Below are 27,689 nucleotides of genomic sequence, written 5' to 3' on the forward strand. Positions count from 1 at the left end.
AATTCAGGAGTGCCGTGGTCCTGTGGTTAGCGTCACCCGCTGCGGAACGAGAGGTCCTTGGTTCAAGCCTTCCCTTGGCTGAAAAACTTAACTTTTTTTTCAGTTTATGTGACAAACGCTTATGTTTTCATCACTTTTTTGGGAGTGATTATCACATCCACAAGAAAACCTAAATCGGGCAAGGTAGAAGAATCTTTTTACCCATTCGCCAAGTGTACAAGTTAGGTGGGTTGACAACATTTTCCTGTCATGTGACGCACATGCCGTCACCAGTGTTGTATAGAATATATCAGACGTGTTTTCCTGTGGAGGAATTGGTTGACCTATGACCTTGCGATCAAGTGTTTTCGGTTCCCATTGGAGAGGCACGTCCTTTCGTCTACTAATCGAACGGTTTTGCGGTGCGGTCGCAAAACACAGACACTAAACTTATTACAGTGAACAGAGACGTCAATGAACGAAGGGACATATCATAACTTTGCAAAAATAAAGAAAATAAACCTTTCACCCGAGGGAAGAATTGAACCAAGGACCTCTCATTCCGCAGCTGCTCACGCTAACCACGGGACCACGGCGATCCTGAGCTCACAGTACCCTTGATGTTGCCTACTCAGTTTGTATATTTTGCTTATTTTTTCTAGTTCCACGCAACTTCTTCCTGTTTTCTCGATTGATCTGTGTTTAGTTTTTCAAGGCCTATCCACTGTGCCAACTTATAACTAAATCTGAGGGGGGTGCGATGGGGAGGTTCCCTTGTTAGAACTACTTAAACCTAGCTAACCTAACGACATCACACACACACACGTCCGAGGCACGATTCGAACCTGCGACGTAGCGGTCGCGCGGTTCCAGACTGTAGCGCCTAGAACCGCTCGGCCACCCGGCCGGCCAAGCGGCTGGTAGTGAAATTGCGTGCATATGGAATATCATCTCAGTTACGTGAGTGGAATCGTGATTTCCTGTCAGAGAGGTCACAGTTCGCAGTAATTGACGGAAAGTCATCGAGTAAAACAGAAGTGATTTCTGGCGTTCCCCAAGGAAGTCTTATAGGCCCTTTGATGTTCCTTACCTACATAAATGATTTGGGAGAAAATCTGAGCAGCCGTCTTAGGTTGTTTGTAGATGACGCTGATCCAGAATGTACTTCTGTGAAGTTTGGAAGGTAGGAGACAAGGTACTGGCAGAATTGATGCCGTGGGGACGGAACGTGAGTCGTGCTTGGATAGCTCAGATGGTAGAGCACTTTCCCGCGAAAGGCAAAGGTCCTGAGTTCGAGTATCGGTCAGGCACACACTTTAACCTGCCAGGAAGTTTCAAATGGCGCTGATGTTTATCGACTTGTGAAGTCATCATAAGATCAAAACAAATTGCAAAACTATTTAGAAAAGATATCTGTTTGGTGCGAAAATTGCCAATTGACCCTAAATAACGAAAAGTGCGAAATCATCCACATGTGTGCTAAAAGGAATCCGTTAAACTTCGGTTAAACGATAAATCAGTTAAATCTAAAGCCCTAAATTCAACCAAATACCTGGGAATTAGGTTACACGATAAATCAGTCAAATCTAAAGGTCTAAATTCAACTAAATACCTAGGAATTACCATTACGAACAAGTTAAATCAGAAGGAACACACAGAAAATGTTGTGGGGAAGGCTAACCAAAGACTGCGTTCTATTGGCAGGACACTTAGAAAATGTAACAGACCTACTAAGGAGACTGCCTACACTACGCTTGCCCGTTCTCTTTTAGAATACTGCTGCGCGGTGTGGGATCCTTACCAGATGGGATTGACGAAGTACATCGAAAAAGTTCAAAGAAGGGGAGCACGTTTTGTATTATCGCAAAATAGGAGAGAGAGAGTCATTCAAATGATACTGGATTTGCAATGGACATAATTAAAATAAAGGCGTTTTTCGTTGCGGAGGAATCTCCTCACGAAATTCCTATCACCAACTTTCTCCTCTGGAAGCGAAAATATTTTGTTGACACCGACTTACTTTGGGACAAACGATCACCGTGATAAAATAAGGGAAATCGGAGCTCGTACGGAAAGATATAGGTGTTCATTCTTCCCGCGCGCTATACGAGATTTGAATAATAGAGAATTGTGAAGGTAGTTCAATAAACCCTCTGTGAAGCACTTAAATATGATCTACCGAGTACCGACGTAGATGTAGATAAACAGGCACTTCTGTTTATGTACTGATGTGCGATTGTATTCATTTTTTGTTAAGGGATAAAGCAAAAACCTCATTAAAAACTGGGCTTCAAGAGGTTGAAGGAGACTCTAGCTATACCATTCACTCAAAGAGAATAAAAAACACGGAAAGGGAAATAGTTACAAATACTTCCCAAGGCTTCATTGCCCCGGAATGTTGTGGAAGAAGGGAAATAAAACTTTATATTTAGGTAGCACTGCCGAATAGTTTGTTAGGGGACTGACATATAATTTCCAAGTGGAATGTGTTGTTTATATTTCATTGCGAGTCTCGTAGTTAAAAGATGTCTGCTTTGCTCTTAATTTTTAACCTATTACCTGTTTTGTGCGATTTCCTTCTGGCAGCACACGGTCGGACTTGTACTTCGGTTGACTTTGTTTAAGTGAGTATTCCTTTTTCGATATTCTAGTGTGAAACTATTGATTTTCGACGTCTACATCTGTAGTATTGTCCCCCTCTGTAGCTGAGTGTTTAGTGCTGCTGATCGCCATGTGGAGGACCTGGGTTCGATTCCCAGTACTGACAGAGATTTTTCCTTGGTGGGTGGGAGGGAATGGGGTGAACTCAGTCTTGTGATGCCAGTTACGGAGTTACTCGACCGAGTAGAAGCAACTGCAGGTCTCGAAAACTGACAACGGCCAGGAGAGTGGTATGCTGACCACATGCTGCTCCATCCCGCATACAGTGATGCCACTGCTACAGGATGACACGGCGGTCGGTCGGTACCCGGTAGGCCTGCCAGAGGCTGTGGACTGAGTTGTTGTTCTCGAGTTATCGTTCGTACTGAAGTAACCGTTTAATACGCTTTTGCAGCCTCGCTAGCTGTAGCTTACAAGTAATGCGAGTTATACATTTCTGCATAGTCTGCAGTCGTTGTACCCTGTCCCAATGCGCTTTCCGCGCAGGTACGAGCCAAGCTATTTTGTGCGCATTCTACTTCTCTGTGCATAAATGTCACACATGTAATTAAAGCTGCCCATCTAGCACCGTTAGTATGGCAGGATGTCATGAGGACAGAATCCATATATTGTATTGTATGTTAACCGGGGGCCTAGAAACGACGGAGAGGCTCCGTCCCCGCCGCAGCCGCATTGGTCCACAACCCCACGACGACTACCGCAGTCCACTTCACCACTCCGCCGCCCACACCGAGCCACTCTTTCAGGGTTATTGTGCGGTTCGGCCCCCGGTGGACCCCCCAGGGAACGTCTCACACCAGACGAGTGTAACCCCTATGTTTGCGTGGTAGAGTAATGGTGGTGTACGCGTAGGTGGATAACTTGTTTGCGCAGCAATCGCCGACATAGTGTACCTGAGGCGGAATAAGGGGAACCAGCCAGCATTCACCGAGGCAGATGGAAAACCGCCTAAAAACCATCCACAGACTGGCCGGCTCACCAGACCTCGACGGAAGTCCGCCGGGCGAATTCGCGCCGGGGACGAGGCACTCCTTCCCAATCCGGAAAGCCGTGCGTTAGATCGCACGGCTAACCGGGCGGGCATCCACATAATACTCACGCTCATTACGTGGGTAGAATGTAAAGCGTTTCTTGCCTCAACAGGGAGTCGTGCAGGTGAGTAGGTAAGTGTGGCGAAATGAGAATTGCTGCGAATGGTTATTGGTGCTACAGAGAGAAAGGGTGTTTTTTTTGTGTTTTTTTTTTAATTACTGTGCCGGCAAGAGGCTAATGTGCACTGGGTAACTTACGTATTTACGTTCACAAACTCGTGCTCGCTGCGACAAGTGAAAATAAGCTGCTAGCTTTGGAAAATAACCTGACACCACGACCTTAAGACACGTTTACTGGGAACATAGAAATTGCAAACTGCCGTCAATATTGCTCATCAATGTTCTCTGGCATCATTTCTGGATAGAAAAATACCAGCCAACATGTTCGGCAACACTGCTGGCCACCGCTCTCCGATAACACTAATACAATCGCAGGCCGCAAGCGTTTACAGGGACCACAGTATCGCAGCGAAATGGACGAAAGTGAGCTAGTTAAAATCGGTGCGGCTCTCCCGCTTTTGCATTCCATAAGGAATAAAGTTAGAAAGAAAATGAGAAACCGGGCTTTGCGGATACATTCTTTTCTAAATGAGGTCCTGTTTCCGAAACTTTAACTCGTGAACTGGCGATGGATACCTTTTTCCAAAGTGTTGAAACATGATTTGGGATACATCGTAAAAGGTTTTGGTCCGAGACCTGGTTTGACCAATACCAATATGAAAGGCTGTATACCAGTTACAATCAGAGTGACGATCACCCTTTGGTTTTCAGGTACCGGTAATTCATACAGATGTTTGATGAACTAAAGCGCACTTCTTACTGACAGGATTCTCGGTACCAGAAATTTGGAAAGATTTGGTAGACAGGACCAAGGTTTTATGGTGGTCTGCATTGCAGTCGAACATTTTTGTTAATGTTCCTACGTACCTCACAACTGTAGTGAGATAACTATTAATTTCATAAATGCGATTCATTTACGATAAGAGTTATGGGATGTAAATGTATGCAAATACACTCCTGGAAATGGAAAAAAGAACACATTGACACCGGTGTGTCAGACCCACCATACTTGCTCCGGACACTGCGAGAGGGCTGTACAAGCAATGATCACACGCACGGCACAGCGGACACACCAGGAACCGCGGTGTTGGCCGTCGAATGGCGCTAGCTGCGCAGCATTTGTGCACCGCCGCCGTCAGTGTCAGCCAGTTTGCCGTGGCATACGGAGCTCCATCGCAGTCTTTAACACTGCTAGCATGCCGCGACAGCGTGGACGTGAACCGTATGTGCAGTTGACGGACTTTGAGCGAGGGCGTATAGTGGGCATGCGGGAGGCCGGGTGGACGTACCGCCGAATTGCTCAACACGTGGGGCGTGAGGTCTCCACAGTACATCGATGTTGTCGCCAGTGGTCGGTGGAAGGTGCACGTGCCCGTCGACCTGGGACCGGACCGCAGCGACGCACGGATGCACGCCAAGACCGTAGGATCCTACGCAGTGCCGTAGGGGACCGCACCGCCACTTCCCAGCAAATTAGGGACACTGTTGCTCCTGGGGTATCGGCGAGGACCATTCGCAACCGTCTCCATGAAGCTGGGCTACGGTCCCGCACACCGTTAGGCCGTCTTCCGCTCACGCCCCAACATCGTGCAGCCCGCCTCCAGTGGTGTCGCGACAGGCGTGAATGGAGGGACGAATGGAGACGTGTCGTCTTCAGCGATGAGAGTCTCTTCTGCCTTGGTGCCAGTGATGGTCGTATGCGTGTTTGGCGCCGTGCAGGTGAGCGCCACAATCAGGACTGCATACGACCGAGGCACACAGGGCCAACACCCGGCATCATGGTGTGGGGAGCGATCTCCTACACTGGCCGTACACCACCGGTGATCGTCGAGGACACTGAATAGTGCACGGTACATCCAAACCGTCATCGAACCCATCGTTCTACCATTCCTAGACCGGCAAGGGAACTTGCTGTTCCAACAGGACAATGCACGTCCGCATGTATCCCGTGCCACCCAACGTGCTCTAGAAGGTGTAAGTCAACTACCCTGGCCAGCAAGATCTCCGGATCTGTCCCCCATTGATCATGTTTGGGACTGGATGAAGCGTCGTCTCACGCGGTCTGCACGTCCAGCACGAACGCTGGTCCAACTGAGGCGCCAGGTGAAAATGGCATGGCAAGCCGTTCCACAGGACTACATCCAGCATCTCTACGATCGTCTCCATGGGAGGATAGCAGCCTGCATTGCTGCGAAAGGTGGATATACACTGTACTAGTGCCGACATTGTGCATGCTCTGTTGCCTGTGTCTATGTGCCTGTGGTTCTGTCAGTGTGATCATGTGATGTATCTGACCCCAGGAATGTGTCAATAAAGTTTCCCCTTCCTGGGACAATGAATTCACGGTGTTCTTATTTCAATTTCCAGGAGTGTAAATGTATGCAAATATGATAATTAAATACAAAGACAGTTGGCAGGTTACTGCCCTTTAACACTTGTAATAAAGCTTTTAAAACGTTTAGAAGTCGTAAAAACCAATGTAAAACCCAGTTGTGCCTCACTGCTGGAGATATTTTTCTAATACGACGATAGCAGCGAGAATGTCCTTTTCAGATTACTGTATCCCTGTTTGTTGACGCTGGTAGAAAGCTATTTCTCCAGACCAGCAAAAGTGAAAAATTCGTGGGAGATGACGTTTTACACTGCCTGTCTTACCAGATAACAAAAGCCCTTGCCGAAAAAAGTATCCTACCGAAATATAGTGAGACAGTTATAATTTAAAGGTTTGTGTTGACAGAAAACATGTGAAATGATCTAAGCTTTCCCCAACAAGTTCACCAGATGTCTGAAAAAATTATTTTGCTCGCAATAAAAGAGCAAAAATCATTTATATTAACCAAACACTGGAGGTCATGAAAAGTAGGGATGCCACAGGGTAGTGTTCTGGATCCGTTGCTTTTCTTCATTTACATTAAACATAACAAATGATTAGAAAAAAAAATTATTTTCGCAGGTAAGTGTCGTCGTGAAACATAATATAAATGATCTACCATATGGGGTACTCAGTAACATCAGCACATGGGTTTTTGAGAACAAAGTGCAATGCACACAGTTTCTGACCCAGAACTCTTGTAAAAGTGAAATTATATTGTCCCGAAGTGATCAGGTAGTTAATGCAGTCGATCCAAAAAACTCATATGACTGCAAGTAGGTGAAAAACTTTCTTGGAGCCGTCATGTTCAAGATCTTGCGCAGAAACTGACTGCTGCACTACAAGAATGACACCGAATCATAAAGGCTTGTTTACTTTGTTTACTGAGATTCTACACGCGTCAAAAAAAGTTTCGCATCACCTCGGACCCGAGAGTTCCGGAACCTGTACAGAAAATTGGAATAGAGATAACATAAACATCTTTTCCGCCCTTTTTATTGCTCATGAAAACCACACATTGCATGATGTACCACCATACAGCGACACCTTCAGAGGTGGTTCCAGACTGCTGTACACGAAGGTACCTCTAATACCCAGTAGCACGACCTCTTGCACTGATGCATTCCTGTATTCTCGTGGCATACTATCCACAAGTTCATCAAGCCACTGTTGGTCAAGTTGTCCCACTCCTGAAGGGCGATTCGGCGTAGATCCCTCAGAATGGTTGGTGGGTCACGTAGGCAATAAATAGCCCTTTTGCATCTATCCCAGGCATGTTCGATGGGATTCATGTCTGGAGAACATGCTGGCTACTCTAGTCGAGCGATGTCGTTATCCTGACGGAAGTCATTCACAAGATGTGCACGATGGGGGCACGAGTTTTCGTCCATGAAGAGGAATACCTCGCCATTATGCTGCCGATATGGTTGCACTGTCGGTCGGAGGATGGCATTCAAGTATCGTACAGCCGATACGGCTCCTTCTATGACCACCAGCGGCGTACGTCGGCCCCACATAATGCCACCCCAAAACAGCAGGGAACCTCCACCTTGCTGCACTCGCTGGACTGTGTGTCTAAGGCGTTCAACCTGACCGGGTTGCCTCCAAATACGTCTCCGACGACTGTCTGGTTGAAGGCAAAAGCGACGCTCATCTGTGTAGAGAACGTGATGCCAATCTTGAGCGATCGATACGGCATGTCGTTGGACCTATCTGTAGAGCGCTGCCAGTTTCAAAAAATGGTTCAAATGGCTCTGAGCACTATGGGACTTAACATCGGAGGTTATCAGTCCCCTACAACTTAGAACTACTTAAGCCTAACTAAGGACATCACACACATCCATGCCCGAGGCAGGATTCGAACCTGCGACTGTAGCAGTCGCGCGATACCGGACTAAAGCGCCTAGAACCGCTCGGCCGCGCTGCCTGGTGTCGAGTTTGTAAAGATAGAGCTCGCCATGGACGTCGAGAGTGCGTATCAGTCTATTGCGCACAGTTTGAGTCGTAAAACGATTTCCTGTGGCTGCACGAAAAGCATTATTTGACATGCTGGAGTTTCTCTCAGGGTTCCTCCGAGCCACAATCCGTAGGTAGCGGTCATCCACTGCAGTAGTAGCCCTTGGGCGGCCAGAATGAGGCATGTCATTGACAGTTCCTGTCTCTCTGTATCTCCTCCATGTCCGAACATCACCACCTTGGTTCACTCCGAGACGCCTGGACACATCCCTTGTTGAGAGCCCTTCCTGAAACAAAAAATGCGGACGCGATCGAGCCGCGGTAGTGCCCGTTTAGGCGTGGTTGAGCTACAGACAACACGAGCCGTGCACCTCCTTCCTGGTGGAATGACTGGAATTGATAGGCTGTCGGATCCCCTCCGTCTAATAGGCGCTGCTCATGCATGTTTCTTTCCATCTTTGGGCGGGTTTAGTGACACCTCTGAACAGTCAAAGGGACTGTGTCTGTGATACAATATCCACAGTCAACGTCTGTCTTCAGGAGTTCTGGGAACCGGGGTGATGCAAAGCTTTTTTTGATGTGTGTATTACCCACTAGGACATCTTATTTTGGGGCAACTGTTTGCACCCACCAACACCATTCTTATTTCAGAAGAGCACGTTCAAACAGATCTCGGCTGTCTGAATTTGTTTAGGCAGAATGAAGGCTTTCTTGACCGGATGACACTGCTCCTGGTAAACTTTTCGGGATAAAGAGTTGTGGTCCACGAAACTCTTCTGTTCCTAATTTTTCGTCCAGAACTGCACTAGACTTCTTCAGAGGCGTTGCTCCTATGCTGAGTCTTGCGGACTGTCGGTAAGAGTCAACACCTCTGAAAATGTCAAGTGCAGTTCTGGACGAAACGTCAGGAAAAGATGAGTTTCGTGCGCCACGACCTTATACCCCACAAGGCTTGTGTAGGCTCTTGCTTGGGTGTATCGGAATTCTAACTCTGTAATCCTTGTGCTTAAGGAGAAAATATAAAAATGCAGTAAATGAAGCAGGCAAAAAGGAATACAAACGTCTCAAAAATGAGATCGACAGGAAGTGCAAAATGGCTAAGCAGGGATAGCTAGAGGACAAATGTAAGGATGTAGAGGCTTGTCTCACTAGGGGTAGGATAGATACTGCCTACAGGAAAATTAAAGAGACCTTTGGAGAGAAGAGAACCACTTGTATGTATATCAAGAGCTCAGATGGCAACCCAGTTCTAAGCAAAGAAGGGAAGGCAGAAAGGTGGAGGAGTATATGGAGGGTTTATACAAGGGCGATGTACTTGAGAACAATATTATGGAAATGGAAGAGGATGTAGATGAAGATGAAATGGGAGATAAGATACTACTTGAAGAGTTTGACAGAGCACTGAAAGACCTGAGTCGAAACAAGGCCCCGGGAGTAGACAACATTCCATTAGAACTACTGATGGCCTTGGGAGAGCCAGTCATGACAAAACTCTACCATCTGGTGAGCAAGATGTATGAGACAGGCGAAATACCCACAGACTTCAAGAAGAATATAATAATTCCAATCCCAAAGAAAGCAGGTGTTGACAGATGTGAAAATTACCGAACTATCAGTTTAATAAGTCACAGCTGCAAAATACTAACGCGAATTCTTTACAGACGAATGGAAAAACTGGTAGAAGCGGACCTTGGGGAAGATCAGTTTGGATTCCGTAGAAATGTTGGAACACGTGAGGCAATACTAACCTTACGACTTATCTTAGAAGAAAGATTAAGAAAAGGCAAACCTACGTTTCTAGCATTTGTAGACTTAGAGAAAGCTTTTGACAACGTTAACTGGAATACTCTCTTTCAAATTCTGAAGGTGGCAGGGGTAAAATACAGGGACCGAAAGGCTATTTACAATTTGTACAGAAACCAGATGGCAGTTATAAGAGTTGAGGGGCATGAAAGGGAAGCAGTGGTTGGGAAAGGAGTGAGACAGGGTTGTAGCCTCTCCCCGATGTTATTCAATCTGTATATTGAGCAAGCAGTAAAGGAAACAAAAGAAAAATTCGGAGTAGGTATTAAAATTCATGGAGAAGAAGTAAAAACTTTGAGGTTCGCCGATGACATTGTAATTCTGTCAGAGACAGCAAAGGACTTGGAAGAGCAGTTGAACGGAATGGACAGTGTCTTGAAAGGAGGATATAAGATGAACATCAACAAAAGCAAAACGAGGATAATGGAATGTAGTCAAATTAAATCGGGTGATGCTGAGGGAATCAGATTAGGAAATGAGACACTTAAAGTAGTAAAGGAGTTTTGCTATTTAAAAAATGATTCAAATGGCTCTGAGCACTATGGGACTCAACTGCTGTGGTCATAAGTCCCCTAGAACTTAGAACTACTTAAACCTAACTAACCTAAGGACAGCACACAACACCCAGCCATCACGAGGCAGAGAAAATCCCTGACCCCGCCGGGAATCGAACCCGGGAACCCGGGCGTGGGAAGCGAGAACGCTACCGTACGACCACGAGATGCGGGCTTTGCTATTTAGGGAGTAAAATAGCTGATGATGGTCGAAGTAGAGAGGATATAAAATGTAGACTGGCAATGGCAAGGAAATCGTTTCTGAAGAAGAGAAATTTGTTAACATCGAGTATGGATTTAAGTGTCAGGAAGTCGTCTCTGAAAGTATTTGTATGGAGTGTAGCCACGTATGGAAGTGAAACATGGACGATAACCAGTTTGGACAAGAAGAGAATAGAAGCTTTCGAAATGTGGTGCTACAGAAGAATGCTGAAGATGTGGGTAGATCACGTAACTAATGAGGAGGTTTGAATAGGATTGGGGAGAAGAGAAATTTGTGGCACAACTTGACTAGAAGAAGGGATCGGCTGGTAGGACATGTTTTGAGGCATCAAGGGATCACAAATTTAGCATTGGAGGGCAGCGTGGAGGGTAAAAATCGTAGAGGGAGACCAAGAGATCAGTACACTAAGCAGATTCAGAAGGATGTAGGTTGCAGTAGGTACTGGGAGATGAAGAAGCTTGCACAGGATAGAGTAGCATGGAGAACTGCATCAAACCAGTCTCAGGACTGAAGACCACAACAACAACAACAACAACAATCCTTGTGCTTATATTCGATCACGATATTTGTTGTTGACAATATTCACTTGTTCCGTGTAAACTGCAATATTCGTTCAGTGAACACCAGATGGAAAACTTACACTTGGATCACACTTCCTTAAGCACGCTCCAGAAAGGTGAACACTAACTAGCAGCTTTCATTTTCAAGAGTCTTACAGCAGTAGTGTGTTCAAACCCAAGTAATTAAATCTAAGTCGAAAGGTTTTTTGGTGGCACACTTCTATCTCCCAGCAGTAGTTGCAGAGATGGGTCGTTAGCGAACTAACGGGTCCGAAGGAACGATTCATAAATATGAACAGAACGAGCGATGAACGAATTCGAAGGATCGGTCGTCCATAGCTCACTTCGGCTGCGGCTTTCTACTTATAGTTCCTCGGAACGGGAAATGGTCGGTCTCGATCCAGCCTCGGTGCTGTTCCCATCTGTCTCGGTCTCGCTCGGCCGGACTCGTCCTTCTTCGCGTGGCTTAGTTCAGCATAGAGTTGTTCGTTTCGTCCGCTGCGCACGCCCATTCTAGATCTGTTTCAAACCTTTTTTGAACTTAGAACTTCTGGTTCTTTTCGTATTCTATTCAGCGTCCATGACCGGTAATTAAATGCATTTTATAATTACGTAAATTGCATAAAATCACGTGGAATGTAATACATACATCTTTTTATGTAACAAAACGGCATATAAGCTTACTTCACTATTTCGATAAACAGCAGAAGAAATACTTGTAGCCGTCCGGAGTGGCCGAGCGGTTCTAGGCGCTACAGTCTGGAACCGCGCGACCGCTACGGTCGCAGGTTCGAATCCTGCCTCGGGCATTGATGTGTGTGATGTCAGGTTAGTTAGGTTTAAGTAGTTCTAAGTTCTAGGGGACTAATGACCTCAGAAGTTGAGTCCCATAGTGGTCAGAGCCACTTGAACCATTTCAACTTGTAAAAAGGCAAGTTTTTTTGTTATTACACATGCAAAAAATCCAAGGTAAAAGAGCACGTTCATTGTTATGGAAGGCAGACCGACTTACAACCGAATGAAGTCCGCGTTCCATAATCTAGTGTCTTGTGTCACATTTTGTAAAGAGAATATGATAACTCCTACAATGTTATTTCAGTGGCACAGGGTGGAGCACGAAAAATCGGCCCCGAGTACTAGACTACTCATTGTCGCCCACCAATCGTCATCTATTGTTTCGCAGTTGTTGTTAGCACTAGCTTGTTATTTATTCACTGCCTGATTATTACATGTTTAGCTATTCTGCTCGTAGCGGTCATCAAAATGGAGCGTAATTGGTGAGCAGTCTGTACTCAGGGCCGGTTTCTCGTGCGCCACCTTATATTATTTCACTGTGATCAGCCACATAGCGCTACAGTTGGCTAAACGAGAGGTTTTGCAGAATCACGAAAATTACAAGTGTGTGGGAATTCTGTTATGAATAAAAACTCTGTACTCCAGGGGGGAGGCAAGTGCCCCCTCTTGGCGCCTTCCATCTGCAGTCAGCTATGCTACTAATTTTCAGTTTTTCATAAGAACCATATACCAAGCACAAATGAACGGTGAACGAGTAAAAATGAACGGTTCCCAAAAAAGAGCGATCACCAGTGAATTAGTTCCCAAGGATGAACGAGTCTGCCCATACCAACTACTGCATTATGGTTATCGTCATTATCAGAAGGACCTGGGTTCGATTCCCAGAAACACCTCTGATTCTACCAATAGGAAGCTCTGGAACTGGGTCCACAAAACCTCGGGACGCCAAATGAGGAGTAGCTGGAATAAAGAAGTGTTTTTTTTTTTTAATCTCAGTTACTTGAATAACTCAGTATATAGTTTTTGATGTTGCTGAGCAATAGTCATACAATAATTTTTAAATGAACACACCGCCATTTGACTGTATTTTCTTCACTTACAACTTCCGGGCTGATAGGCCGTGGCCGATGTATAAAACTCTCTCCTGACGTTTCGTATCCGTCAGTGGGAGACATACACTGAGGTAAAGTGGCGAACTGCAAAGAGAACTCGAGGAAGCGCTGATTATATAGTCAGTTCTCTCTGCAGTTCGCCGCTTACCTCGGAAGATGTCTCCCGCAGTTGGAGGCGAAACTTTAGGGGAGAGTTTTATACGTCGACCACAGCCTGTCAGCAAAGAAGTTTTAAGTGAAGACAATATCGGCCGTGAAAGCCTACATTGTATGACTTGACTGTATTGTTGTTTATTTAATTACGACCCAGGTTTTAGCCTTTTATGCCATTTTCAGGTGATTCAGTTTTATGTCATTAACATTAATAATTAAATCACTGATGACTAAGGACTCATGGGTATGATGGTGTGCCTAGCAGAGTATGGAAGTACTATGTTGCACAAGTTAGCCCTGTACTTAGCCATAGTTGTTATTTTTCCTTCAAGAATGGTCAGTTTCCTGAACGAATAAAGTACTCAGTAGTAAAGCCGCTTTATAAAAAGGGAGAAAGAGGTAATGTAAACAATTTTAGATCTATTTCCATGCCATCAGTGTTTGCCAAAGTTATTGAAAAGGCTGTGTATGTAAGGATAATTGATCATTTTATATCACATAATTTGCTATCAAATGTACAGTTCGGCTTTAGAAGTCGTTTAACAACTGAAAATGCTATATTCTCCTTTCTCTGTAAGGTACTGGATGGATTAAACAAAAGGTTTCGAACGCTAGGCGTATTTTTTTATTTAACTAAGGCGTTTGATTGTGTTGATCACAAAATATTGCTGCAGAAGTAGGACCATTACGGAATACAGAGAGCAGCTCACAACTGGTTCACCTCTCACTGCAGCAAAAGGTCATTATTCGCAATGGTGATAACGGCTGTGATGTGGGGTCTGAGTGGGGTACTGTCAAGTGTTGGGTGCCCCAGGGATCAGTGTTGGGGCCACTCCTGTTCTTTATTTATAAAAATGACATGCCCTGTAGTATTATGGGTAACTCTAAAATGTTTCTGTTTGCTGATGAAACTAGCTTGGTAGTAAAGGTGTCGTGTGCAACATTGGCACTTTCAAATAGTGCAGTCCATACGTTGTAGAAAACAAACTAAAGCTAAATCATTGTAAGACTCAGTTTTTAACAGTTTCTAACACACAATTCAACAAAACCCGACATTTGAATTTCACAGGATGGGCATATGATTAGTGAAACTGAACAGTTGAAATTTCTAGGTGATCAGATAGATAGTAAACTGTCGTGGAAAGCCCACATTCAGGACCTTGTCCAAAGGCTTAATGCTGCCATTTTTACTATTCGAACGATATCAGAAGTGAGTGATCGTTCGACACAAAAATTAGTCTATTTTGCTTATTTTCATTCGCTTATGTCGTATGGTATTATATTTAGGGGTTACTCTTCCCAGTCTAAAAGGATATTTTTGTCTCAGAAATGGGCAGTTCGGGCAATAAGTGGTATGTTTTCCAACCTCTTGTCGACACCTGTTCATTAGTCAAGGTATTTTGACATTGCTCTCTCAATATATATATCCTTTACTGTCATTTCTTGTTAACAATATCAGTTTATTCCCAACAATTAGCAGCTTTCACTCAGTTAATACTCAGCAGTAATCCAATCCGCATTTGGATCGCATTTCCTTAACTCTTGTGCTGAAAGATGTGCAGTATACTGCTGCATCCATTTTCAATAAACTAGCACAAGAATTCAAAAGTCTTAGCAGTAATCACGCGCTTTCAAATTGAAACTGAAGAGTTTCTTCATGGGTCACTCCTTCTGTTCTGTTGAGGAGTTCTTTGAAAAATTAAGCTGATTCTTATGATACATTGTTGATTGCGTATACTTAAAATTATGGCTTCACTTTTTTTGGGTTTATGAACATTTTATTTTATCTGTTATTACTTTTATGTTTTAATTTCATGTACTGACACGTTCCGTGACCTTGGAGATGCGGTTCTCAGTTTCGTCCTACGGAACTAAACGTGTAAATAAACAAAAATATATTGTAGGACATCAAGCTCAAAATTGACCATAAATTAAGAAATATGGGGAGCGAATATTTTTCTTAATTTATGGCCATTTTTGAGCTTGATTTCCTGAAATATATGTTAATGACATAAACTCAATCACTTGAAAATGGCATAAAAGGCCGAAACCTGGCTCGAATTAAATAAACAATAATACAGTCAAACCGCGTTTTGTTCATTTAAAATCAGTGGGTAGCACACTGGCACACTGGACTCGCATTCGGGAGGACGACGGTTCAATCCCGCGTCCGGCCATCCTGATTTAGGTTTTCCGTGATTTCCCTAGATCATTTCAGGCAAATGCCGGGATGGTTCCTTCGAAAGGGCACGGCCGATTTCCTTCCCCATCTTTCCCTAATCCGAGCTTGTGCTCCGTCTCTAATGACTTAGTTGTCGACGGGACGTTAAACACTAATCTCCTCCTCCTTCATTTAAAAACTCAGTATATGATGAAGTTTCACATATTAAGCATGTTGCAAAACATTCTATGCTTTGTGTGCTATCATTTGTCAAAATTTCGTGTCAAAATCTCAGAACGTTTATGGGTGTTCGAATATTTGATACTGGCTTTATCACTGGCGTGCACAATCGGAAAATTAGTTTGTTACATAAAATCAATTTTGTCGAGATTGGTGACAGAGACCTCCTCCAAACTCTAAAGAAAAATTCAATCTTTCTTTCTTTCTTTCGCTTATGCCATAGCCCCGCAGCGATCGCAGGGTCGGCGTGGTTACAACGGATTTGGCAGTGTTAGTGTTAGGGGTGGCCGGATGTCCTTCCTGCCGCCACCCTGTACCCCCCGGGACAGAAGCAGTGTACCTCAACCGTCTGTGTCTAGTGTAAATCGTGAAATAGTGCGGATGTATGTCAAATTTCTGTGACGCGTGTAACTGAGGCGGAACGTGGGGACCAGCCCAGTATTCACCTAGCGGGATGTGGAAAACCGCCTAAAAACCACATCCAGGCTGCCCGGCACACCGGCCCTCGTCATTAATCCGCCGGGCGGATTCGATCCGGGGCCGGCGCGCCTGCCTGAGTCAAGGAAGCAGTGCGTTAGTGCGCTCGGCTACCCTTGTTGTTGTTGTTGTTGTTGTTGTGGTCTTCAGTCCTGAAACTGATTTGATGCAGCTCTCCATGCTACTCTATCCTGTGCATGCTTCTTCATCTCCAAGTACCTACTGCAACCTACATCCTTCTGAATCTGCTTAGTGTATTCATCTCTTGGTCTCCCTCTACGATTTTTACCCTCCACGCTGCCCTCCAATGCTAAATTTGTGATCCCTTGATGCCTCAAAACATGTCCTACCAACCGATCCCTTCTTCTAGTCAAGTTGTGCCACAAACTTCTCTTCTCCCCAATCCTATTCAATACCTCCTCATTAGTTACGCGATCTACCCACCTTATCTTCAGCATTCTTCTGTAGCACCACATTTCGAAAGCTTCTATTCTCTTCTTGTCCAAACTGGTTATCGTCCATGTTTCACTTCCATACATGGCTACACTCCATACAAATACTTTCAGAAACGACTTCCTGACACTTAAATCTATACTCGATGTTAACAAATTTCTCTTCTTCAGAAACGATTTCCTTGCCATTGCCAGTCTACATTTTATATCCTCTCTACTTCGACTACCCTGGCGGGTTCAAAAGAAAAATTCAATATGTTAGCTAAATTTCAAATGCAGCAACATATGATGTAATATACACCAAACGTAAAATTATAACTATCCACATTTTTTATTGCGAACTTTGAAATTTCGCGCAGTGTCTTAGTTAACTGCAGAATACCACAATAAGTATGACCATTAGCGAGACGATGGACACTTCACCAGGAAGCTGACATATAAAGCTACAAGCAGCGCAAAAATCAGATTTTTGTTTTACCGAATAGTTTCTGTAAAATCTTCTGAGAAATACTGCGCGTGACGTTCTACTCGTAATGGTATTGCTGCATCTTAACTAGCAGGCTAACCAGCATTGTATCTGTCCAACCATAGGCGCGCATAGCAGCTCCAAACAGTGTGGCGAATTGGTACGCAGATTACCGTCTTCCTCTCTGTTCTCGCGCTAAGCCATGAGCGCTGATTACGTTTATTAATTTTTTACTTCCTTTTGTTTATGAATTTTCAGTCAGCATTCTGCAAACCGTACTAACTCTTTCCATGACCAAATAGCTTTGGATTGGATGTTCTCATGGAGCCTCATAAATAAATGAATTTAAGGACATATTAGTTCAACAATCTGTTAATTGAGCTGTTCCATATAATTACAATACATTGTACTGAATAACTAACTCTCGCGGACAATGTGGGTACCAGCTACTATTAAGGGAACCACACACTGCCTATCTAACCCATGTTAATTTATGCAAGGATTCGACCCATTTCTGAAAAAACTATTTGATGCAGGAACTTAATATTTTTACTGTATGTTACATGATGCTAATAGAGTCAACTGTACTAAAATCTATTTTATCCACTTTATAGTTTCTAAGAAATTTTTTTTAATTTATTAACAAAAAATATTAAGTTTTTTCTGCAGAAAATATTTTTTTGGGAACTTCCTAATGGGGCTATATTAATGAATGTAGTACCAGAGGTGGCTTTTTATGTTACGCAGAGTCTCTGAAAATTTCATTCATTTATCTATGATAGTTTCTGATATAATGGGGCATATGTACTGAAAATTTTAGTTTGGAAATTGACTTTAAAGAAAAAACTTTTGAAATTTGTTACTTACAGTTAATTAAAACAGTCCTGTTGCATACGATGGCCGTTCTTTAGCCTCTAACAGATCTTCCAGCTTCTTCTTCACCTTCCTGGGTGTTTGTCTTGCTTTCTTGGCCATATTAGATGCAGACCTGTCTGCATCGGCTATCCTCGTTTTATCGCAATGTTGCAGCCCAGTGATCATATTTTCACCAGCATTAATTCCCAGCTTTTTCAGTACCCAACACTTTCCAATATTACCAAAACTGAATGTAATAACAGCATCATGAACTCCTAGTTTCATTGTATGCATGCCTACAAATACAGTGTTAGGAAGGCGGTTTCAAATTATGCTGTTGAAACATTCATTTGGGTTCTGTGTCTGACCATGCAGACAATTCCTTAGAAGGTCAAGATGAGCCAAATTTCTGAAAATAGGTTTAATTGCCGTAATAACAGCAACAGGAAGAGAATGCTGGTGAGAATAAGATTCTCCAGTTGCCTGAGACCTATTGTATTTGCACCACGAATTTTCTCCTGATGGACACAATCCATGACATGGCTTATCATCAGCAGAGGACTTATGGAAGAATATGGCCCAAACATCTCTCTTCACTGCCTCCAGATTTTCTTTATTTCTCCTAATTGTCTGCCCATAGCATACCTGCAAGTTTTCTATAACAATTGCTCAGACTCACACGTGAACAAAACTAACCGCGTGTTTGAGAGCGTGTTGTTTACAAACAGCAGAAACAAAAGAATACCGACAGTTGCACTTCAAGAATAGCCAACACACTCGGGAGTAAAAAAGAAAAAATCCCTAACGTGCAATGTAGGGGATATAAAGATCTAAAATATATGCAGAAAAGTGGGTGACGGAAGTCAAGGCACATCAACACACGTGGTAGGAAAATTATGTTTTCGGTTCTAGGCGCGTCAGTTTGGAACCGCGTGACCGCTACGGTCGCAGGTTCGAATCCTGCCTCGGGCATGGATGTGTGTGATGTCCTTAGGTTAGTTAGGTTTAAGTAGTTCTAAGTTCTAGGGGACTAATGACCACAGCTGTTAAGTCCCATAATGCTCAGAGCCATTTGAACCAAAATTATGTTTCAATGCTCGAAAAAAATTTTTTTCAGCAAATTCCTTTTCAGAGTACGTAAATAAAACCTTAATCTATCGAAATGTGATGAAAACCGAAAATCGATTTTTTTCGACCTGAACCACGGTGTGGTCCCCTTAAGGCCTGTGAGCTGTGTTGAAGGCCTTTGGACGATTTACTAAGATGGGAGTGCGTGGCAATGCTTACCTTCTGTTCCAGGGCCGCCCCCGATGCCGATATGGGGCAACTACGTGCAGATGCTGCTGGTCAACTACAAGCACCCGTACAAGATGCTGGATCTGATGACGCGCATCTACAAGAGCAAAGTGATCGGCTTCTTCCTCGGGGAATCGCCTACCATCGTGGCCTGTGACTACCAGTCGGTGAAGGAGGTGCTCAACAACCCACACCTGCAGGGGCGCCCTGTCAACATCGCTCTCAAGCACCGCATGTTCAACAAGGAGCTCGGTAATCACAGGTTCACACTCCCTCTCTTCCTGGTGAAGGCAAAACTTCTCATTCTTCACGTTCTGTAGATCCCATCGAGAAGGGATAGGAAACAAGTCGAGGTACACACGGTGATTACAATTAAACTTTCAAAACTCTGTAGAAATAACACCACTGGTCAGAATGACGTCAAATTGCATTGAGAACTGAGACATTATTCCATCAAACAGGTGGTTGGAAATATACAGTAAGCCGCGCGGTTTGAGACGTCATGTCACGGGCTACGCGGCCCCTTCCGTCGGAGGTTCGAGTCCTCCCGCGGGCAAGGGTGCGTGTGTTGTTCTTAGTATAAGTTAGTTTAAGTAGTGTTTAAGTCTAGGGACCGATGACCTAAGCAGTTTGGTCCCTTAGGAATTCACACACATTTGAATAAATAAGCAGTAACAATTGTTTCACTGAATCATTAGTTGGTAGTTTAATAAAAACACCCACAAAAACGAAATATCAATTATCTTCGTCAATTTAAAAATGAAAGTGTCTAAATAAAATCCATTGTTGACAATGATGGAGCGAGCGAAGGAGGAGGGGGGGGGGAGGGGGGGGCGTACTAGCTAACATCTGATTGCACTCGAGGGTACTGATATCAGAAAGATTGGGAACCCCTGCCTTAGTGTGAGTGGAGCATTAATGTTCGCAAATGTGGTGTACGTTTTTCCATTTTTCAGTGCGTTGGGTCTTCATAGTATACACTACTGACCATTAAAATTGTTACACCACGGAGATGACGTGCTACAGACGCGAAATTTAACCGACAGGATGCTGTGATATGCAAATGATTAGATTTTCAGACCATTCACACAACGTTGGCGCCGGTGGCGACACCTACAACGTGCTAACATGAGGAAAGCTTCCAGCCGATTTCTCATACACAAACAGCACTTGACCGGCGTTGCATGGTGAAACGTTGTTGTGATGCCTCGTGTAAGGAAGAGAAACGCGTACCATCACGTTTCTGACTTTGATAAAGTTCGGATTGTAGCCTATCGCGATTGCGGTTTATCGTATCGCGTTGGTCGAGATCCAGTGACTGTTAGCAAAATATGGAACCGGTGGGTTCAGAAGGGTAATACGGAACGCCATACTGGATCCCAATGGCCTCGTTTCACTAGCAGTCGAGATGACAGGCATCTTATCCGCATGGCTGTAACGGACCGTGCAGCCACGTCTCGATCCCTGAGTCAACAGATGGGGACGTTTGCAAGACAACAATCATCTGCACGAACAGTTCGACGACGTTTTCAGCAGCATGGACCATCAGCTCGGAGACCTTGGCAGCGGTTACCCTTGACGCTGCATCACAGGCAGGAGCGTCTGCGATGGTGTACTCAACGACGAATGGCAAAACGTCGTTTTTTCGGATGAATCCAGGTTCTGTTTACAGCATCATGATGGTTGCATCCACGTTTGGCGACATTGCGGTGAACGCACATTGGAAGCGTGTATTCGTCATCGCCATACTGTCGGCGTGGTGGTATGGGGTGCCATTGGTTACACGTCTCGGTCACTTCTTGTTCGCATGGACGGCTCTTTGAACAGTGGACGTTACATTTCAGGTGTGTTACGACCCGTGGCTCTACCCTTCATTCGATCCCTACGAAACCCTACATTTCAGCAGGATAATGTACGACCGCATGTTGCAGGTACTGTACGGGCCTTTCTGGATACAGAAAATGTTCGACTGCTGCCCTGGCCGGCACATTCTCCAGATCTATCACCAATTGCAAACGTCTGGTCAATGCTGACCGATCAACTGGCTCGTCACGATATGACAGTCACTACTCTTGATGAACTGTGGTATCGTGTTCAAGCTGTATAGGCAGCTGTACCTGTACACGCCATCCAAGCTGTGTTTGACTGAATGCCCAGGCGTATCAAGGTCGTTATTACGGCCAGAGGTGGTACTGATTTCTCAGGATGTACGCACCCAAATTACGTGAAAATATAATCACATGCCAGTTCTAGTATAATATATTTGTCCAATGAATCCCCGTTTATCATCTGCATTTCTTCTTGGTGTAACAATTTTAATGGCCAGTAGTGTATTATTCTAAAATTTGCGTTTCTCTTTCATACTTATGCTGAATGACAGTCACAGTAGATCAACTGACATATGTCTGTTTTGCTGAATTGGTTTGAAATCATGCACTGTGTTTGTAATCTTGCTTTTCAATGTCATCAATAATCACCTGGAGTATGTAATAGAATGTTTCTCGCCTCATCTCGTATGTTCGTGAAACTTGTCTAGTTATTCCAAGATCTGAGTGTAAAGTAATCGCCACAGTCTTTTAGAGACAGATGTAGCTCATTCACATGCATTTGACGTCTTCTTAATAGCAAACGCCCAATGCAGCACTTGACTCCAAGCACAGAGGATCGTGTCATCCATCCCGCCCAAGGAGATTAAAATACAACCTCCTACATAGAATAGATCCTATACTCGATCCTGCAAAAAACTGACGAAGAAGGTCGGATGCATTGTGTCCATCTGTCGGCCGATATTGTCAAGCAACCTCTGGCAACGGCCTTTGGCGACTGTTGTCAGTGCCACTGTGTTCAAATGGTTCAAATGGCTCTGAGCACTATGGGACTTAACATCTGTGGTCATCAGTCCCCTAGAACTTAGAAATACTTAAACCTAACTAACCTAAGGACATCACACACATCCATGCCCGAGGCAGGATTCGAACCTGCGACCGTAGCAGTCGCGCGGTTCCGGACTGAGCGCCTAGAGCCGCTAGACTACCGCGGCCGGCAGTGCCACTGTGAACGTAGCTTAAGCAGTATGTTGAAATACTATGCATACTATGTTTCTATGACTTGCTTGCCTATTGTTGATGTACGGGGTGATTATAACTGAAGTTAAACTTTGAGGGACACAGTCAAAGGCTTTAGCAATGTCACAGAATATACTAACAGAACAATTTTTCTGGTAGCATTTCATTTGTGAGGCATTGTTTTGTTTTCTTTGTACAGAATCCTTAGAAGAGCCGAACTGGGAGGTGGTTAACAAGTTGTGCTCAGTTAAATGAATCAGTTCCCCATCACAGCCCACTACTCAATAGTCTACAATGATTGAAATCTATACTGCTGTATAAAGATAGCTACTATCTCACTTTGTTACCAAAAATCTCGGTCAGTTCTTGACCGATTTACTTCAGATATTTGCATGTTACTCTAATAAAAGTGCGGGCGCACACAGGCTTTACACTTTTTAATTATACAGGATGGTCCATTGATAGTGACAGGGCCAAATATCTCACGAAATAAGCATCAAACGAAAAAACTACAAAGAACGAAATTCGCCTAGCTTGGAGGGGGAAACCAGATGGCGCTATGGTTGGCCCGCTAGATGGCGCTGCCATAGGTCAAACAGATATCAACTGCGTTTTTTAAAATAGGAACCCCCAATTTTATTACATATTCGTGTAGTAAGTAAAGAAATATAATTGTTTTAGTTGGACCACTTTTTTCGCTTAGTGATTGATGGCGCTGTAATAGTCACAAACGTATAAGTACGTGGTATCACGTAACATTCCCCCAGTGCGGACGGTATTTGCTTCGTGATACATTACCCGTGTTAAAATGGACCGTTTACCAATTGCGGAAAAGGTCGATATCGTGTTGATGTATGGCTATTGTGATCAAAATGCCAAACGCGCGTGTGCTATGTATGCTGCTCGGTGTCCTGGACGACATCATCCAAGTGTTAACAAATGATGATGCCCAAGAAGGTGTTTTAGCTGCTGTCGCGGCTAATCCGCACATCAGTAGCAGACAAACTGCGCGAGAATCGGGAATCTCAAAAACGTCGGTGTTGAGAATGCTACATCTACATCGATTGCACCCGTACCATATTTCTATGCACCAGGAATTGCATGGCGACGACTTTGTACGTCGTGCACAGTTCTGCCACTGGGCACAAGAGAAATTACGGGACGATGACAGATTTTTTGCACGCGTTCTGTTTAGCGACGAAGCGTCATTCACCAACAGCGGTAACGTAAACCGGAATAATATGCACTATTGTGCAACGGAAAATCCACAATGGCTGCGACAAGTGGAACATCAGCGACTTGGCGGGTTAATGTATGGTGCGGCATTATGGGAAGGAAGGATAATTGGCCCCCATTTTATCGATGGCAATCTAAACGGTGCAATGTATGCTAATTTCCTACGTAATGTTCTACCGATGTTACTACAAGATGTTTCACTGCATGACAGAATGGCGATGTACTTCCAACATGATGGATGTCCGGCACATAGCTCGCGTGCTGTTGAAGCGGTATTGAATAGCATATTTCATGACAGGTGGATTGGTCGTCGAAGCATTATACCATGGCCCGCACGTTCACCTGATCTGGCATCCCCGGATTTCTTTCTGTGGGCCAAGTTGAAGGATATTTGCCATTGTGATCCACCGATAACGCCTGACAACATGCGTCAGCGCATTGTCAATGCATGTGCGACCATTACGGAAGGCGAACTACTCGCTGTTCAGAGGAATGTCGTTACACGTATTGCCAAATGCATTGAGGTTGACGGACATCATTTTGAGCATTTATTGCATTAATGTGGTATTTACAGGTTCAAAAAATGGTGCAAATGGCTCTGAGCACTATGGGACTTAACTTCTGAGGTCATCAGTCTCCTAGAACTTAGAACTACTTAAACCTAACTAACCCAAGGACATCACACACATCCATGCCCGAGGCAGGATTCGAACCTGCGACCGTAGCGGTCTCGCGGTTCCAGACTGAAGCGCCTAGAACCGCTCGGCCACACCGGCCGGCGGTATTTACAGGTAATCACGCTGTAACAGCAAGCGTTCTCGGAAGTGATAAGTTCACAAAGGTACGTGTATCACATTGGAACAACCGAAATAAAATGTTCAAACGTACCTACGTTCTGTATTTTAATTTAAAAAAAAAGAACCTACCTGTTACCAACTGTTCGTCTAAAATTGTGAGCCATATGTTTGTGACTATTACAGCGCCATCTATCACAAAGCGAAAAAAGTGGTCCAACTAAAACAATCATCTTTCTTTATGTAATACACGAATATGTAACAAAAAATGGGGGTTCCTATTTTAAAAAAACGCAGTTGATATCCGTTTGACCTATGGCAGCGCCATCTTGCGGGTCAATCATAGCACCATTTGGCTTCCCCCTTCAAGCTAGACAAGTTTCGTTATTTGTAGTTTTTTCGCTTGACACTTATTTCGTGAGATCTTTGGCCCGGTCACGATCAATGGACCACCCTGTATTGGCGCCTCCCTCCCTCCCTCCTCCTTCCCCCCCCCCCCTCCACTCTCTCTCTCTCTCTCTCTCTCTCTCTCTCTCTCTCTCTCTCTCTCTCTCTCTCTCTCGGGAAGGTGTTTAGCAAAAATCCCAGCAAGTTCTTGAGCGATTTACTTCAAATTTTATAAGATACTCTAACAAACGTTCGAATGGGCATAGATTATATATTTTTAAATATATATCGTATGTAAGTATAAATATACTGTATAAACGGGAAAGGTTGTTAGCAAAAATCTCGAAAAGTTCTTGTCCAGTTTACTTCAAAATTTTGCACAGTACTGTGATAAAGATTCGGATGAACATAGAAAACTTTTCTATGTACAGGGTGAATCACGAAGATATGCAAATATTTTTGTAAGTAATTCTATAAGAAAAACTATAGAAAACAGTTCATATAAACATATGTCCGCAAATGTTTAGCTACGGAGTTACGGCTAATAAAAGATTTTGCCTGAAATTTAGCAACTTCGCTAATATGAATCCATCGCAAAACTGTACGACGTTAAAGTAAAGCACGATTTCCATTTCCCAACGGCTCCCCCCGTCGGAGGTTCGAGTCCTCCCTCGGGCATGTGTGTGTGTGTGTGTGTGTGTGTGTGTGTGTGTTGTCCTTAGCTTAAGTTAGATTAAGTAATGCGTAATCTTAGGGACCGATGACGTCAGCAGTTTGGTCCCATAAGACCTAACCACAATTTCCATTTATTTTGCTCTTACTGGTCTAGTGAATCTAATAAAACATGTCCCAGGCGTTCAGCAGTTTTCCAAAACATCCAGAGAGGCAAAGATTATTACACAAGCAAATTTTTTTACTTTCCATTAAGAATGTAGAAACGTTTATGTCATTGTTTGCAACTGCTGTGTTGGCAGAAGAGCCAACACCGTGTTGCTAGAGGAGGCCGAAATGCACGCATTTAATTACACGCACACTGGCGTGAGGTCTGGAACAGTTAAATGTAATTAATATAGCCAATAAGGTACGCTGTTGCTGGAATACTTAACTTTAATCCATAATTTGTGTACATCGCTCTTGACTGTACATGCTTCACAATATAAATATCAATTGAATACGGCGCCTTGCTAGGTCGTAGCAAATGACGTAGCTGAAGGCTATGCTAACTATCGTCTCGGCAAATGAGAGCGTATTTCTCAGTGTAGCATCGCTAGCAAAGTCGGCTGTACAACTGGGGCGAGTGCTAGGACGTCTCTCTAGACCTGCCGTGTGGTGGCGCTCGGTCTGCAATCACTGACAGTGGCGACACGCGGGTCCGACGTATACTAATGGACCGCGGCCGATTTAAAGGCTACCACCTAGCAAGTGTGGTGTCTGGCAGTGACACCACAGCAACCGTTAGTGAGTCGTTTCAGTCGTTTCCTAACCTTGAAACGAGTTAATTTTCTGTATTGTTCACTGAAAGAACGTAACAACAACAGTGTATTTAAGTGAAACCACATACTAACTGTTGTAGTTTGTAGATTATTTATGAAATAGGGATGCCTTTCAAATTTACGACAGAGGAATACGCCAATATGGTATTTATTTATGGCAAATGTGATGGTAAAGCTACGGCTGCAGTTAACGAATATCGCGTACGTGATCCAACTCTGAGGATTCCGAATGCACGAATCATTAGCGGAGTATTTCGAATGTTACGGGAGACAGGTCCTCTACTTAGCGTTCATAATCAGTACCAGCGCTCGATAGGTGAAGAGAATGATGAGGATATTGTGAATGCTGTTCAACGTAACGTAGCCCGGGTACCAGTACACGATGTATCTTCAACGATCAGGCATTTCACAATCTAAGGTATGGTGTACAATGAAGTACAATAATCTGTATCCTTACCATTAACAAAAAGTGCGTCGTCTACATCCCGTAGATCCTGCCCTTAGCTTGTAGTTGTGCAACTACTTAAATACTGATCGGCAGTTACACAAATACATTTTATTTACTGATGAGGCGCAGTTTACTCGAAATGGTATAAACAATTTACATAACGAACACGTATGGTCTGAAGCAAACCCACAGGCAACAGAGCAACGCAACGGTTCGTTTTTCCAGGACGTCTAACTGGCGAGACGTGAATTCCTTGACGAAGAAATGCCCCGTTTGCTAGAAGATGTTCCACTTGCTACGCGATTGTAAATCTATTTTCAACATGACGGCGCGCCTCCACATTTCACCAACGCAGTTATTACACATAAACGAACATTTTCTCCAGAAATGGAAGGGTCGGTGTGCTACACGTCTGTGGCCACACATATCGCCCGATTTAACACCAATGGATTTTTGTGTATAGCGATGGACGAAAGACAGTTTATGAGGACAAAGTCAATACACGTGAGGCTTACTTGCTCGCATTATGAATGCGATAGACGAAATTAAGAACAACCCTGTGAAACTGAAATGGGCAACAAAATCTGTTCATACACGTGCAGCTAAATGCATTGAACTCGGTGGAGACATTTTTGAACATTTATTGTGAATGTACTGTAAAATTGTATGTACACTGTACTACTTCCTTAACACTGAGCTGCGTTTTTTCCGGTTTAACATGTATTCACATGTATTAATTCCGTGGTATTAATAGAAGCAGATTATGTGACACATTCATACAGTTTCAGGTAACGTTACTTCCATCATTTTTTCACAATTAAATTCTCTACAACTTCTGTTGACAACTTTGCGCAGTTGCCTGGAATTTAAAAAACAAATTGGGCCAAGTAGTTAATAAATTAAAAATTTTACGAAATTATGTCTTTGCTTCTCTGAATGTCAGGAAAACTACGGCAGATACATGTATGGGACATGTTTTATTAGATTCACCAGATCAGTAA

The 27,689-nt window shown here is 43.9% G+C and overlaps 1 protein-coding gene across 1 annotated transcript in view; it reads left to right on the forward strand.

Annotated features, from left to right (window-relative positions):
* LOC126215018 (probable cytochrome P450 304a1) overlaps window positions 1-27,689 on the forward strand; it is a 117,105-nt gene that overhangs the window by 26,753 nt on the left and 62,663 nt on the right. The window contains exon 2 of the mRNA XM_049941641.1: window positions 19,269-19,517. Coding sequence (XP_049797598.1) covers window positions 19,269-19,517 — 249 coding nt within the window. The remainder of the gene's footprint in view (window positions 1-19,268; window positions 19,518-27,689) is intronic.

Source organism: Schistocerca nitens, chromosome 12, assembly GCF_023898315.1.
Source record: "Schistocerca nitens isolate TAMUIC-IGC-003100 chromosome 12, iqSchNite1.1, whole genome shotgun sequence".
Taxonomy (NCBI): Eukaryota; Metazoa; Arthropoda; class Insecta; order Orthoptera; family Acrididae; genus Schistocerca; species Schistocerca nitens.